Source organism: Microcaecilia unicolor, chromosome 3 (assembly GCF_901765095.1).
Source record: "Microcaecilia unicolor chromosome 3, aMicUni1.1, whole genome shotgun sequence".
Classification (NCBI taxonomy): Eukaryota; Metazoa; Chordata; class Amphibia; order Gymnophiona; family Siphonopidae; genus Microcaecilia; species Microcaecilia unicolor.
Window position 1 is genome coordinate 250,344,593 of NC_044033.1, and position 14,875 is coordinate 250,359,467.

Below are 14,875 nucleotides of genomic sequence, written 5' to 3' on the forward strand. Positions count from 1 at the left end.
CTTCCTCTGCCACCATGGAAACCAGGTGACCCTCGTGGCCTTCTTGTAAACACCCTTCCCCCCATCACTGCCATCAACACACAAAGTTCCTTGCATGTCCTGTGTTGAAGCCTGGCCTCACCTTCCATGTCGGCGATTATCGCCTCATACTTGTTCCGAAGCTTGCTGAGACTCTTCACCTTCTCCTCCTCCTCTGTCATGTGCATGGTGAACTCGTTAATCCGGTCCTCCATCAGCTTTCTCTCCTGCATAGGAGGTGAGAAGGAAGAGAGGTGGGTGTAAGCCAAGCAAACGTCAATCACTGCGTAAAATGTTCCCAACCCCTCTCCCCACCTTAACCACTAATGAAGAGAGGTGTTGGGAGCAGAGGGTACCTCAGACAGGATCTCCTCTGTTGCAGCCTGTTGAAGCAGCCCAGCTTCCTCTCTTACCTTGCCAAGCTTGGAGTTCTGATCTTCCAGAAGCAGGATGTCTTCCTCCATCTTCTTCAGCTTGGCCTCAGTGGTCACTTTCTCCAGTTGGAGCTTCTGCCGAGCGGCTTCCTCTTCTTCCAGCTGCTCCTCCAGGTCCTGAGAGAGGTGGTGGTGGGGGGGGGGGGGGGGGGGGGGAGAACAAAAGGCAGGAAACAAATATGATAAAACCAATACAAATTACAACAGGCCAGTAAACCATCATGTTGGTCATCATGATGTGTTAACATGAGACTCCAAGCAACAAGTTAACTCTTCGTGGCTTCCTTTCTTAACACTCTATAAAATGCTGCTATAAAACTGGTCATACCTGGGCCTAGGATCTGAGAAGCTATCTGTACAGCCCCCCTCTCCACCAGCATGTGGTTTAAGTCGTAGCCTGCAGCACCCGTCCTCCCTACCACCAAGCCCCTCTACCTTGCCCTACCTGAACGTGCTGCTGCATTTTCTTCTTCTCATTCTGGAACTGTTGACTGCGCTCCTCCTCCTCCTCCACGCGAGATTCCAGGTCGTGTAAGATGTCCTCCAGTTCTTGCTTCTTGGTGGCCAGCCGGGAGCGCATCTCCTCTGCTTCGGCGAAGAGCTCAGTCTCCGCTTGGAGTTGCTCGGCCAAGATGGACTTCTCCTCCATCAGCTGAGGGAAGGGAGCAGAGGATGGTGAGAGAGAACATCACTAGGCATCTCCTCTGCTCTCCCTAACTTCCGTCCCCCACCTGCTTACTCTTGCCCTAGATGTTCACAGTCTTCTGCTCTCGGCCAGACTCCAATCCATCCTTCCTCACCTGCTGATATTTGTGTTCCATGTCCTTTAGGTCCATCTCGGTCTTTAAGTGACTGTCTTTCACTTTCTCAAGCTCCTTCACCTTTGACTGCATCACCTCATCCTGACGGGTCACCTGCAGCAGCGGCTTCACCTGCGGTGGGGCGAGAGGAACAAGATCCTTACCACACTTTCCTGCGCCACCCAGATCACCAGAGGCAGTGGAAACCCAAGGTACAGACAGCGGAACCAACTTCCGTTTCAAATGGTAACATAGTAACATAGTAGATGACAGCAGAAAAAGACCTGCATGGTCCATCCAGTCTGCCCAAGACAAACTCATATGTGTATACCTTACCTTGAATTTGTACCTGTCCTTTTCAGGGCACAGACCATATAAGTCTGCCCAGCAGTATTTCCCACCTCCCAACCACCAGTCCCGCCTCCCATCACCGGCTCTGGTACAGACCGTATAAGTCTGCCCTCCCCTATCCTCGCCTCCCAACCACCACCCCCTCTTCCCCCCCTCTGGATGTGTCTACGGACACCTTATGGAGGCGTTAGAAGAGTATGTCGAACAGATCGTTACTATCTACCTAGCTTGCAGAACTGCCAACCACCCTAACTTACCTTGGTGAAGAGTCTCCACCACTGCCAGTGTCTGAGTTTGAGGTAGGCCGCGCAATTCCGCTGCATCACCTTCAGAGCGCTCATCTGTTGCTGCTTCTTTACGAATGCCCTTGATGGGTAAGATTAGAAAAGAGAGAGAAGATGGTAGTTATAGTAGGTTTCTATCCTGGGACTCACCAATAGCCCTGAATGTTGAGATATACAGCAGCTGTGTGATTATGAGGCTTATTTTCAAAGCACTTAGCCTCCCAAAGTTCCATAGAAACCTATGGAACTTAGCCTCCCAAAGTGCTTTGAAAATATGCCTCAAAGTCTACTATACTGAACGTGCAATCTACCACACAGCCACCTGATGGCACTGTTTCATTTTAGGTGTTGCTCTTTGTGCAATTTAGAGTTTTACTTACTTTGTGGCGACACTTCTCACTCCCTCTCTCAAGCTACAATAAGATATAAACCCTGGTCTACTAAATAAAATCCTGTTTCAGATTCCTACACTGGATTTATTTGCTCAAGACGGTTTGGCCTCAGGGTTTGAATCAGAAGATAGAATGGTTTGCGTTTGTTTTTTTTTTAAGTGGGTGGAGTCGCTTTCCAGAAGTGACACCGGATGTGGATATAACAGTGTTTTTTGGAGTCCGGGAGCCATGTTTGGTGACACTTTTGTTAGAAGTTTTTTCTTTCCCCTGAAGCAGCCAGAAGATCTGGCGAAACATGGATCCTTATTGGGACTATGCCTATGTTTGTGTGATTATGACAATTCTTGCAAGGTGGAAGCTGACCCTGGGACTGTTCCTGGAGTTTTGCCATTTTGGATTTTACAAGTGCGATTTTCGATAAGAAGAAAAGAGCAGAAAAGTGTTTTTCCTAGTGCACAATATGTTTAATATCTCAGAATGGTTTTTCCACTATTAATTCCCCTTTTAGTCTGATCTGTTGGATGGAGTTTTTTTTTTTTTAAGCCGATAAGATTTACAGCAGCCATTGAACTGTGAAGCTACTACGTAAACTTGAGGCATTTTTCGCCATTTATTTTCTTTTCGATATTAAGGTGTTGCAGTGACACCATTCTTGAGAATGCTTTATGGCAATAGTAATTGAAGGGCATCCCGACATAATAGCCCGACAAAACAGCCTTGTAACGAAATAGCCTTTGACAAATCAGCCCCTAACAAAATAAGTACATAAGCATGTAAGTATTGCCATACTGGGAAAGACCAAAGGTCCATCAAACCCAGCATCCTGTTTCCAACAGTGGCCAATCCAGGTCAAAAAAAGTACAAAACATTTTATACTGCTTATCCCAGAAATAGTGGTTTAAAAAAAAGATTTGGATGGCTTCCTAAAGGAAAAGTCCATAGACCATTATTAAAATGGACTTGGGGAAACTCCACTGCTTATTTCTGGGATAAGCAGCATAAAATGTATTGAGCTTTTTTGGGATCTTGCAGGTATTTGTGACCTGGATTGGCCACTGTTGGAAACAGGATGCTGGGCTTGATGGACCTTTGGTCTGTCCCAGTATGGCAATACTTACGCACTTATGGCTATATTGTGGGCAGGCCTTTTTGACAGTGGCTGTTATGATGCAAGCTTTTTTGTCGGGGCTATTTTGTGTGGGGGCTTTTTAAAATCGGGGCCATTTTGTCAGGGCTTTTTTTGACGGTGCTATTTTGACCAGATATCGTAACTGAAGTGAGCGGTGCTGCAGGTTATGGGATTCATAGTAGATAGTAGATGACGGCAGAAAAAGACCTGCACAGTCCATCCAGTCTGCCCAACAAGATAACTCATATTTGCTACTTTTTGTGTATACCCTACTTTGATTTGTACCTGTGCTCTTCAGGGCACAGACTGTATAAGTCTGCCCAGCACTATCCCCGCCTCCCAACCACCAGCTCCGTTTCCCAACCACCGGCTCTGGCACAGACCGTACAAGTCTGCCCAGCACTATCCTCGCCTCCCAACCACCGGCTCTGGCACAGACCGTACAAGTCTGCCCAGCACTATCCTCGCCTCCCAACCACCAGTCCCACTTCCCACCACCGGCTCTGGCACAGACCGTATAAGTCTGCTCAGCACTATCCCCGCCTCCCAACCAGCAGCCCCGCCTCCCGATCTTGACTAAGCTCCTGAGGATCCATTCCTTCGGCACAGGATTCCTTTATGCTTATCCCACGCATGTTTGAATTCCGTTACCGTTTTCATTTCCACCACCTCTCGCGGGAGGGCATTCCAAGCATCCACTACTCTCTCCGTGAAAAAATACTTCCTGACATTTTTCTTGAGTCTGCCCCCCTTCAATCTCATTTCATGTCCTCTCGTTCTACCATCTTCCCATCTCCGGAAAAGGTTCGTTTGCTGATTAATACCTTTCAAATATTCCCCAGATGTTGTTTCCAAGTTACTTTTGATGTTCTTTAGAACACTGACCTCCTCTCCCCTCCACCACATCACTTACTTCCTAGCCAGGTAGCCTCGGGCCGCTGCCTGAAACAGGATAATGATGTCTGTGATCTTCAAGTCCCGCTCCTCTTCCAGGTGGGCCAGCACCCCAGCTCGGAAGAAGATCTTACTCTGCCCGATCCGGAACAGGTTTGGGTTCAGTTCCAGCGCTTTGATCTGTGGGGGGAAAAGACGAGGGGGGTTAAACGCATGTCCAACCCCCTCAATGCTGTCTGAAGCCCAACCGGATCCCCGGAATAATGTTACACAGCATGATTTAAATAGCTTTCAGATTATAGAGACAGAGAAAGTACCTGTATGTAATAGTAAACAATGTTGGTTGTACCACAGACAGGTTGTACAAGAATCTAAGGAATAGCATACTGAGAAGCAGAGGGTAATAAATAGAAATAAAGCAAAACATAGCTGCAGGGCCATTCTTAGGCTGGGGTAACAGGGCAGTTGCACAGGGCCCCACGCTTCCAGGGGTCCTCCCGGCACATACCTAAAGCCACCCTGGTGGTCTAGTGGAGTCTTCTGGGCAGGAAAGACGGGGGAGTCTTTCCTGCCCACTGCTGGTGCTGACAGCCACATCACTCTTTAAAAATGGCTGCCGAGACTTCCCGGGGCGGTCTTGCGAGACTTCCGTTGAAGTCTTGTGAGGCGGCAGGTGGACGTCTCGGCAGCCATTTTAAAGAAGATGTGACAGCAAGAGGGTCAGCACCAGCAGCGGGCAGGAAAGATGGGGGAATCTTTCCTGCCCTGAAGACTTCACTAGACCACCAGGGTGGCCTCAGGTATGTGCCAGGAGGGCGCCCTGTGGCTCAATGTGAAAAAAATAAAAACAAAAATAAATCTGCTGATGTGCTGCATGGAAATGGAAATACACATATCAACATCCCGTGAAATGGGGACAAGAGGGATGATTTCTTTTTTAAATTTCTACAAAAGCTATTTTTAAAAACCCCAAGCAAAAACTCAAAGCAGAACGTGGTAACTGATTCTGCATTCAAAGGACCTATGACCACACCAGAACCCTACAGTCCTTGACCAACATCTGGTTCTCACCACACAGGTTAACCCTGGTTACATTTACACACCAGGCTATCCCAGGGGGTTTAAGAGTCAAGGAACTCCCACCACACCTAATAACCCCTCCGCCAAAACTTTCTTATCCTTGCTCACAACCACACATGACCCCCCCCCCCCCCCCAAGTCACCTACCATCAACTCGCAAGCCTGCTTTCCATCCATAAATCCTTTGGGAATGGCGTTTGGTGTCAGAATTTCATACCTGCACAAGAAGCAGAAGAAAATGAGTAGCAGGAGGGGAGCTGGGGGTTTGGGAGAAACGTGCGTCTTCAGGAAAGAAGGCACCCGTCTGAGAAGAGGGAGACCCTCTGTCTTGCTTTCTCCTATCACAGACCTACATAATGTCGCATACTAGGAATCACATCCAGCTTGTAGACAGGAGAATTTCTACCAGCAGTATTCAGGAGTTCCACTTAGTATGGGCCCTGTCAGTGTGCCCCCGCCGCTCACTATATACCCTTTGTACAGGGCCTTGCAAACACCTTTGGATCTCCAGCAGGGGCACAAGAAAGACTATCTGAACCTCGCTTTTCAATAAAGACCTTAATTGTACACACGTCTCCCTCGTTGTTTGGAAAGAGTCGGCCTACCCTGCTCCTCTTTGGCTTGCTTCCTCATTCCAACACCCCAGCGTCCTGATAGAGGGGGTATGGGGGGAAAGGACTTCAAAGTCAGACCAGTAATCTATCAAATGTGAAACTCTACTAACTTAAGAGTTCTAATCTTCCCTGAGAAGTACAACCAAAAATGGTGCCAGAATTCAAAGGGAGTGGAATAAGCAAAGGGCTCGATATTCCAAAAGCTTTAACTGCTGAATATCCTCCCTTTCCATCAAATGAGTAACCAACTAGGTAAGGGGCGGTCCAGGGGCGGAGAGTAGGAAGAGCAACATTTGAGGCCCTCTCCATCATTCTAGAGCCTGGGAGTGATTATAGCGTTACCTCTGTCTGAACTCCTGGAAGATGATACGATTAGGAAAGCCCTGGCGACAAATCCTGATGCCTTCTAGGACGCCATTACAGCGCAGCTGGTCCAGGACCAGGTGCGGTTCCAGTTTCCCAGCCTGCAAAGCAAATGCACAGGAGTTAGGCAGACAGCAGGGCCTTCAGAATAACAATGTTTACTTTGGATTGGATTGATTGATTTGTACAAGGTGGGGAAATGGGCTAAGGAGAGGAGGGAGCAAGAAGAAAGGGAAAGGAGATGGAAACTTGTGCAACCCCCACTATGAACAAGAGCATGGTACTGCTTCAAGGGCGACCATTTTGTCTCAGCTCATAGGCCGGCTGACCAGCGAGTGGGAGAGGCCAAGATGGCACCATCATCAAGGTACTCACTCTTTTCTCGTGATTGGGGATAATGCAGCGGACGAAGTTGGGGTTGGTGTTCCTCAAGGTGGACATCAGCTTGGACAGCGATTCCTTGTAAAGTTGCCCAACTGTCCGGAACATTCCTTTCTTAGTCTTGTACGAGGAGCCAAAGGACATGTCGCCCATTCCACTCACCTGGTCCAGGCCCACAATGCGGTCCACTGTGAGAAGGAAGGCAGGTCATGAGATTGCCACAAATTTCTCCCTCCACTCCTATCCCTGTATTATCGGGAAAGGCCAAGACTAAAACCTTAGCACACCCAGTGGACCTACTCATTCTTTACAGCACCTCCTGCTAGGAGAGGCCTCATTTCTCTAGCTCTGGTCAGTTTAAATCCTCTCAACAGCAAGTGAAGTTTGTTTCAAGCCTCATCCCGTCTTCCTCTGTGATTATCTCACAAGGAAGTACCAAGGGCCTGAAACAGCCATAGTTACCTCCTTCGTAACATTCAATACTTGTAAGAAACTATTCAGCCAAACCCCTTGAAGCCAGTACAGATGACTTCAAAGCAAAGGGATGTAGTTATTTTATTTTGGAGGGGAGGGAGAAATTAGAAGTGGCGCCTCCTGGGTCAATGATATTGGAGGCCACCATTCACAGCTATCTGGGGTTCACATTCCCATTTTTTAAAGCCACTTCCCAGTTATCCCAGTTCTCAGCAAGGGCCCACAGCTCCTCTTGGAACACTTTCCTGGTGTGGTTAGTGGATGTGACTGTTGAGTGATGGCTGGGAAGACGACCACCCTCCACCTCCCCCAAGCAAGCCAGCTTTTGAAGAACCAGCAATGGTGAACAAAACATGAACAAAGACAGGGCAATGAATGGAAAAGGCAAAAGAGTGTAGGAGGGACTTAGCGAATCATAACTCTGCTAAATAAATAAATAAATGGACGCTTCACAACAGGCATGAAGGAGCGAAAGTGGCAGAAGCATAGAAAAGGACAGTGGGTAAAGCCAGTCACAGCCTGGTTAGCTACAAAGCAGAGAATGGAGATGCTGAGTGGACAGAGAACGAAGCCACATACTTTCACCTGGACCCTGGGACAGCACGGCGTAGGTGTCATAGAAATAGACCTTCTGAATATTCTGGATCTCTGGAGACAGGAGGAGGAGAAGACGGAGAGAGGAAGGAAGAACGAAGCTCAAAGGAGAGAGTATGAAAGAGACGCAGAGGAATGAAGAGTTGGAAGTTAGTTATGAGATATCGCCCAGAAAAAAATGAAGTGGGGGGGGGAAGAGAGTGGGGGGGGGGAGATGCAGGAAATGGGCAGGAGGGGTGAGGGAGAAAAGATGAAGAGAGAAGAGGAGGAAGAAGATAGGAAACACCCAACAGATTAGTAAAGGACATGCAAAGACAGGATAAGACTGGACAAAATTAGAGAAAACGGGGCCTCTTTTTCACTCAGCAACAACGAGAAGTGCCATTTTGGTTCTCAGAAGACTCAAATCATTTAAGTCATAGAACCACCACAGAAATTACCAGAGATTTTGTAAATGAGCTGCTGTGAACAAACCTGGACACATCTGGTGACAGAACCTGTGTCTGCTCAACATTATTATTGGGTCATTCTTGGGTTGGTTCAACAATTAAGGGTTAAATGGCTGCAGTGTGAGCAGGAAGGTAACATCTGCCTCAGGGGAACACTCAGGAAGTGTCTCAAGGCCCTAAGCCTTCTGGGAATTGTAGTTCTCCTTCCCTCCTGCACTCCACTATGATAGGAGGTTGGAAACCTTACCAGGGGGTTCATTTGCATCAGACAACTAAACGCCCTCCAGTACTTCAACCAACGAAGGGGAAATTCATGTGAAAATCAGATCCCCCTCCAGGACGACTCCAGGCTGATGACCTGAGGTAAGACTTAACCACTATCAGAAGGGTTGACATTTAATCTTGGGTGCATCTCCCACCACTTCTGTCGTTTAGACCACCCTACTTAAATATCTATGAAGCTGGCAAGGCTAGACAAACAATACAGAGGCTCCCCCTTGGGCAGTTTCTGTGCATGGGTGAGTGAAATTTCCAGGCCTAGACCCTCACCATCTTTCCACAGCTCAGCGGTGAACCTGTCGGTGCTCTGGTGCAGGAGGGTGGCCACATTGTCATTCAGCGGGTCCATATTTTTCATCAGCCACTCATCTGCTTTGTAATCCACCTGGGCAAAGTGAACAGATCAAGGATATGTCAACAGACCTGGAAAGGTGAGGGATTCAATCGCAGATTCAACTAATACTTCCCCCTAGTGTCCTAAGATCTTAAGAGAAGACGTGGCCTAATTGACCGAGCAATGGATTGAGAAGAGGAAGCGGGCAAGTCACCATCTCTCCCACTGCTTTGGATCCCTCAATGGATTATATGCTCTCTGGGGCAGGGACACAGGGGTAATTCTGTACAAGGCACCTGAAGCGTGTGCACTAAGTGGAAACTCTACAACGATAATTAATCAGGAAACTCTACAACGATAATTAATCACTTAATTACCGTCGCAGAACACAAGGATAAGTCCGCACTAGAGGTGCAAGCACTTATGCTAGCTCAACGGTAGGAGCAAACGCATGCCTGTATGTGGCAATTATGCATATAACTGCCGGCATTCTAAAAGCTTACCACTGGATTCTATTTATATGGTGCTCAAAAATCGGCGCTCAACTTTGCATGCGCGTAAAAACATTGAATAAAGAGCGCTGGAACATCACTAATTGGGCACTAATGACCAATTATCGATGTTAATTGGCATTTGCACACACATCTCGCTGCTTGCTATAAGGCACAGCACCTAACTTAATTTGCACAGATCTGAAAAGGGGGTGTTCGCAGATTTGCTTGCGGATTTATCGAATTTGCCCTAAGTGCGCCTTACTCAGGTGTCGGCTTGTATTTATTTATTTAGATTTTGCTCACACCTTTTTCAGTAGTAGCTCAAGGTGAGTTACATTCAGGTACACTGGATATTTCTCTGTCCCAGGAGGGCTCACAATCTAAGTTTGTACCTGAGGCAATGGAGAGTTAAGTGACTTGCCCAAGATCACAAGGAGCAGCAGTGGGATTTGAACCGGCCACTTCTGGATTGCAAGACCAGTGCTCTAACCACTAGGCTACTCCTCCACTCCACTCCACACATATCTAACCCTTCCTCTCTGCCTCTTCAACACTTTCCTCATACGCGTCATTTCTCGTTGTACCCAATGTCTCACCTTGCCGGCATAGTGAATAATGCAGAAATCTGCTTTATCTCGCAGCTGCCGGGGTTTTTGGAATTTTGGGTGCGTCCCCTGCTCCTGAGTCACCTTCTCCACAAAGCTTTTGTCGGTGGCTTTGGGAAACCAGCACTCCTCATCAAGGAGGGCCAGGACACCAGGAGGATTGGCCTGGGGCACAAAAGATAACAGGGAGGGAGAGAAAGAGAGAGAGAGAGAGAGAAAGGCAGTTATAATTAACACAAACTCTTGAGGTCCACTCTGTTTGTTTCTCAAGTTTCCATGATATCCTGAGATACCCCCCCCCCCCCCCCCCAGCCTCATCTTTCTCTGATTCTAGAAGATCTCCTGATATCCCTCCCAACCCCGTCTTTCTCTATCCTAGATTATCTCCCGAGGTCTCTCCCAACCTTATCTTTCTCAGATTCTAAATGATCCCCTCAGGACCCTCCCTCCATCTTTCTATGATTCGATACGATCCCCTGAGGACCCTCCCAGCTCCATCTTTCTATGATTCTAGATGATCCCCTGAGGGCCCTCCCAGTGCCATCTTTCTCTCTTGATGATCTCCTGAGGTCTCTCCTAGCCCTATCTTTCTCTGACTCTTAATGATCTCCTGAGGTCTCTCCCAGCCCCATCCATCTTCCTTTGATTCTAGATAATCTCCTGAGGTCTCTCCCAGCCCCATCTTTCTCGGATCCTAGATGATCTCCTGAGGTGTCTCCCAGCCCCATCTTTCTCTGGTTCTAGATGATCTTCTTTGGACTCTTCTATGCTTGTGGTTGACTGAGGTCCTCTTCAAGACTTAGTGACTTTATTGCCCCTTTCCTGCTCACCGGTCTCTCAATCAGATCAATGCAGGGTTGTAGATCCAGGCCAAAGTCAATGAAGTTCCACTCAATGCCCTCGCGCTGATACTCTTCCTGCTCCAGAATGAACATGGTGTGGTTGAAGAGCTGCTGTAGCTTCTCGTTGGTGTAATTAATGCAGAGCTGCTCAAACGAGTTCAGCTGTGGGCAGATAAGGAAGTGAAAAAGAGGAAAGAGAACACAGATCGAACAACCAAGAGCAACAGAGGAAAAAAAAGAAAGAAGAGAATTAGGAAAGAAAAAGAAATACAAGAGGGAACGAGAAGAAATTCAGAGACAGAGGAAGCCAGTGAGCAAAGATAAGAAAGGAAATTCAGGAAGTGAAAGATAGAGGGAGCCAGTAAACAAGGTAAGAGAGAATAGGAGGAAAAAGCAAGATGAAATTCAGAGGACCCAGTGAGCAGGATAACAGAATAAGAGGAAAGAATGAAAACGTGAAGGAAGAAAATGAATGGAGACAGAGAAGTCAGATCAAAAGGCAAGGTGTGGAGAAGAAGAGATTATCAGAGAGAAACAGAGAAAGAAGGAGTAGGAAGAATGGAAATGCGGAGACAGAAAAAATGTAGATAAAAAAAAAAGAAAAGAAAAAAATGTTTAAAAAAAAATCAAAGGCTTACAAGGCCACAATCTGCCATCAGTACCTGGTGGTTATTGCATTATTTTAGCCTTCTGGGCTAGCTGAGGATACCAAGATGAGGAATGTACCCTGAGACGCATGTTGACGGGAGAGGCATCACATCTTCCAGCTCTGTCCCCAACCTCTCCGGTTCTTACCTCAAAGATCTCGAAGCCGGCGATGTCCAAGATACCGATGAAGGAGGCGCCCTGCCGTTTGGTCCTATCCAGGGCCCTGTTAATGCGATGCACCAGCCAGCGGAAAAGGCGCTCATATAGCGCCTTCGCCAGTGCCTCCACCGCAAAGTCCGCCTGGAGAATGCAGCGGGGATAAAACAGAAAACCCCCGGTCAGTGATTTGAGTCAGATTCAGGATGACAGACAAGAGGGGTCATGACTGACAAGAGGGGTCATTGTTAACACAACCAGCCTACTGTGCGGCTCTAGAGAAGGAGACATAATGCTGATATTCAACTGACAGTAGTTGGCGTTTCTTCAACGCTGAATGCCGCTGGCTAAATCAGATCATATCTGGGTTGTTTGGTGGCACCTGGAAGCTATCTTGGTACAGCCGAAATTCAGTGCTGTAAACAGATAGCTAAATGACACCCTGTGTGCAGCTCAACATGTCCGGTTCGCTGCCTGACACTGAACTGAATATCTGCTGTCCTCACATATCTTCCGAGTCCATCCCTGGCTCAGAACAAATATTAACCATAGAGTGCTGTCGAAATACTGCTGCACACCTGCTCTACAGCAGGCCAGTTTGACTTCACTGGGCAGGACTTGGTTAAAACATTTTAAATAAGGGCCCCATGCTCTTTATGTAAATTAGTTTTTATTGATTTACAAATGAGAAGACAGCAACCACAACAAAAATCTAATGCATGTGTATTTGTAACAATATAGCAAAACTATGCAGATGAATAATTAGAGAAAGGTTCAAAGCCCATCTGTTATTTCTCACCTCCCTCCCCACCTCTCCCCCCCCCCCCCAATATACAGAATGCCATCAAGCAGCAGGGTCATAAAAAATTTTTTTAAATAACCCTCCCATCCCCCCTTCCTCCCTCTGATATACTACAAATTATCATCAGGAGAATGGACTTTATTTCTCCTAACAACAGATTTAACCTCAAGAGAAATCCTGATGGGGCCCCATACAACAGTGAGCTTTAAAATCCTCTCACCTCTATAAGCAACACCCACTGCAGCCACTGTGTGGCATTCAACCAGTCACTCCCATGCTTCATGCTCAACCCGTGTCACCTTCTTTTTTTTCATGGAGAAAACACCTTTTTGTATTGGGTTGGGGCCCCTTCTCCTCCTTTCTTTATTCCTGACTTGCTTGCTTCTTGACCTGTTGGGGCCCAGTTCCCTACCCCACTCATATATATGTGTGCTTGGTATAAATGGCTCAGTGCCAACGGCCCCAGGCCCAACCTTCAACCTTGTTGTGTCCCCTCCCTTGCTCACCTGTTCCTTCGTTTGTGCCTTTTGGACGAAGTCCCTCCCAACTTTGATCCTTGGCATGAGAATGGCACGGGAAAACTCGGTGACGTTCAAGCCCAGGAGATGGCAGAGCTTCTGGGCGGCTGCAGAGATTTAAAAATAAAATGAATGGATATGATTATTTCCAGTATAAATTCACATAAAACTGGGAGGAAGGGGAGGGAGACGAGAGCTGGTATGGGGGCCTGCTACATCTGGTGAAACTCACACTCTCCTCACTGCCTCACCCCTGCCAGCTCTGGAACATTCTATCATGGCTGATAAAGCTAGAACATAGTGAATCAAAGCAAGGAGATGCCAGACTTGAAAATGCAAGGAACGTCAAGAAACTCATTAGAACATAAGTGTTGCCATACTGGGACAAACCAAAGGTCCATCAAGCCCAGTATCCTGTTTCCAACAGTGGCGAATCCAGGTCACAAGTACCTGGCAAGATCCCAAAAAAGTAACACAGATTTTATATTGCTTACCCTAGAAATAAGCAGTGGATTTTCCCAAGTCCACCTTAATAATGGCTTACGGACTTTTCTTTTAGGAAATTATCCAAACATTTTTAAACCCTACTATACTAACAATAACTCTGCAAATTCATTTTTCAATTCTATCAGTATTCTGGGATGTGTACCATCTGGTCCAGATGATTTGCTACTCTTCAATTTGAGAAATTGTCCCGTTACATTTTGTAGGTTTACAGAGATTTGTTCAGTTTCTCTGACTCGTCAGCATTGAATACCATTTCTGGCCCTGGTATCTCTCCCACATCTTCCTCGGTGAAGACCGAAGGAATTAATTTAATGTCTTCACTAAGGCCCTGTCTTCTCTGACTACCCCTTTTAACTCAACTTTAAACAGGCATGGAAATAACCATTTCTGCAATTTCAGCAACTCTTCCCCCTTACCCATCCCAGCCCACCCCCCACTTACCTGTATTGTCTGGCATGGATGCCTGGTCCGTGTTCCTCTCTTTCCGAAATACGATGTTTCCGAACTGAAGAACAGCCGACACCATCCGCAGCATGCCTATGGGAAATGGAGAAGGAGGGGCAAAAATTAAAACTCACGGAGAACCCTGTCTGGTAGGGGGGAAACTCAGAGGAGCCCAAGGGCATAAAGAATGTATCCAACATCCTTCAAGGTGGGCACCCTAGTGGGCTCCATGATAAACATATCTCTATATAATAATTGGTCAATCTGCCTCCCTGGATGGATGGCTGGGTTCGTAACCGTATGCAAATGAGCTGACGTCAGCTCGCCTCCAGTGTTCCCTTCCCTCTCAGTGTCCCGCCCTCGCGGAAAGACGAAATGATGTCAGAGGAGGGCGGGACACTGAGAGGGAAGAAAAGGGAAGGCTGGAGGTGACGCAAGCCAATCCTGCTGCATTCACTGCTGCTGCTGTGACCTGAGGTAAAATGAAAGGTTTAAAGGCAGGGCGGCAGGAAGGACAAGAGGGCTGTTGTGGAAGATGACGGCGGACAGGTGAGGGCTGGGGTTCAACTCGACCTTGGGTGCTTAAAAGGGAGGCAGGTGGGGGCTGGGGCAACTCACTGGACAGGGAAGGGAGGGGAGGGGAGGGGAATCGCTGGACATCGAGATGGGATGGAAGGGGAGAATCACTCGACATGGAGAGGAGGGCAGGGGAGAGTGGAGAAAATCGCTTAGACGTGAGTCACTGGCCATGGATAAGAGGGGATGGGAGAAGAGAATCGCTGGACATGGATGGGATGGGAGAAGAGAATCGCTGGACATGGATGGGATGGGATGGGAGAAGAGAATCGCTGGACATGGAGGGGAGGGCAGGGGAGAGAGGAGAAATCGCTTAGACGACAGCCTTCCTAGGGACCGTTTCACTTTTCGTGAAACGGGCTTTTTTGCTTGTACCTAAACTTCTATTAAAGATGTTTTCTCCTCCAGTAAGA

General features: G+C 47.5%; 1 protein-coding gene across 4 annotated transcripts in view; it reads right to left on the reverse strand.

Moving 5' to 3' along the window:
• Positions 1-14,875, reverse strand: part of LOC115466455 (myosin-10-like) — a 103,076-nt gene that overhangs the window by 19,782 nt on the left and 68,419 nt on the right. For all 4 annotated transcript variants that reach the window (XM_030197682.1, XM_030197683.1, XM_030197681.1 and 1 more), the window contains exons 11-25: positions 13,884-13,979; positions 12,924-13,042; positions 11,607-11,759; positions 10,800-10,973; positions 9,961-10,134; positions 8,807-8,921; positions 6,735-6,928; positions 6,339-6,460; positions 5,530-5,599; positions 4,322-4,482; positions 1,861-1,969; positions 1,253-1,384; positions 898-1,104; positions 432-569; positions 122-245 (exon numbers count right to left, since the gene is read on the reverse strand). In XM_030197682.1, coding sequence (XP_030053542.1) covers positions 122-245; positions 432-569; positions 898-1,104; positions 1,253-1,384; positions 1,861-1,969; positions 4,322-4,482; positions 5,530-5,599; positions 6,339-6,460; positions 6,735-6,928; positions 8,807-8,921; positions 9,961-10,134; positions 10,800-10,973; positions 11,607-11,759; positions 12,924-13,042; positions 13,884-13,979 — 2,088 coding nt within the window. The remainder of the gene's footprint in view (positions 1-121; positions 246-431; positions 570-897; positions 1,105-1,252; positions 1,385-1,860; positions 1,970-4,321; positions 4,483-5,529; positions 5,600-6,338; positions 6,461-6,734; positions 6,929-8,806; positions 8,922-9,960; positions 10,135-10,799; positions 10,974-11,606; positions 11,760-12,923; positions 13,043-13,883; positions 13,980-14,875) is intronic.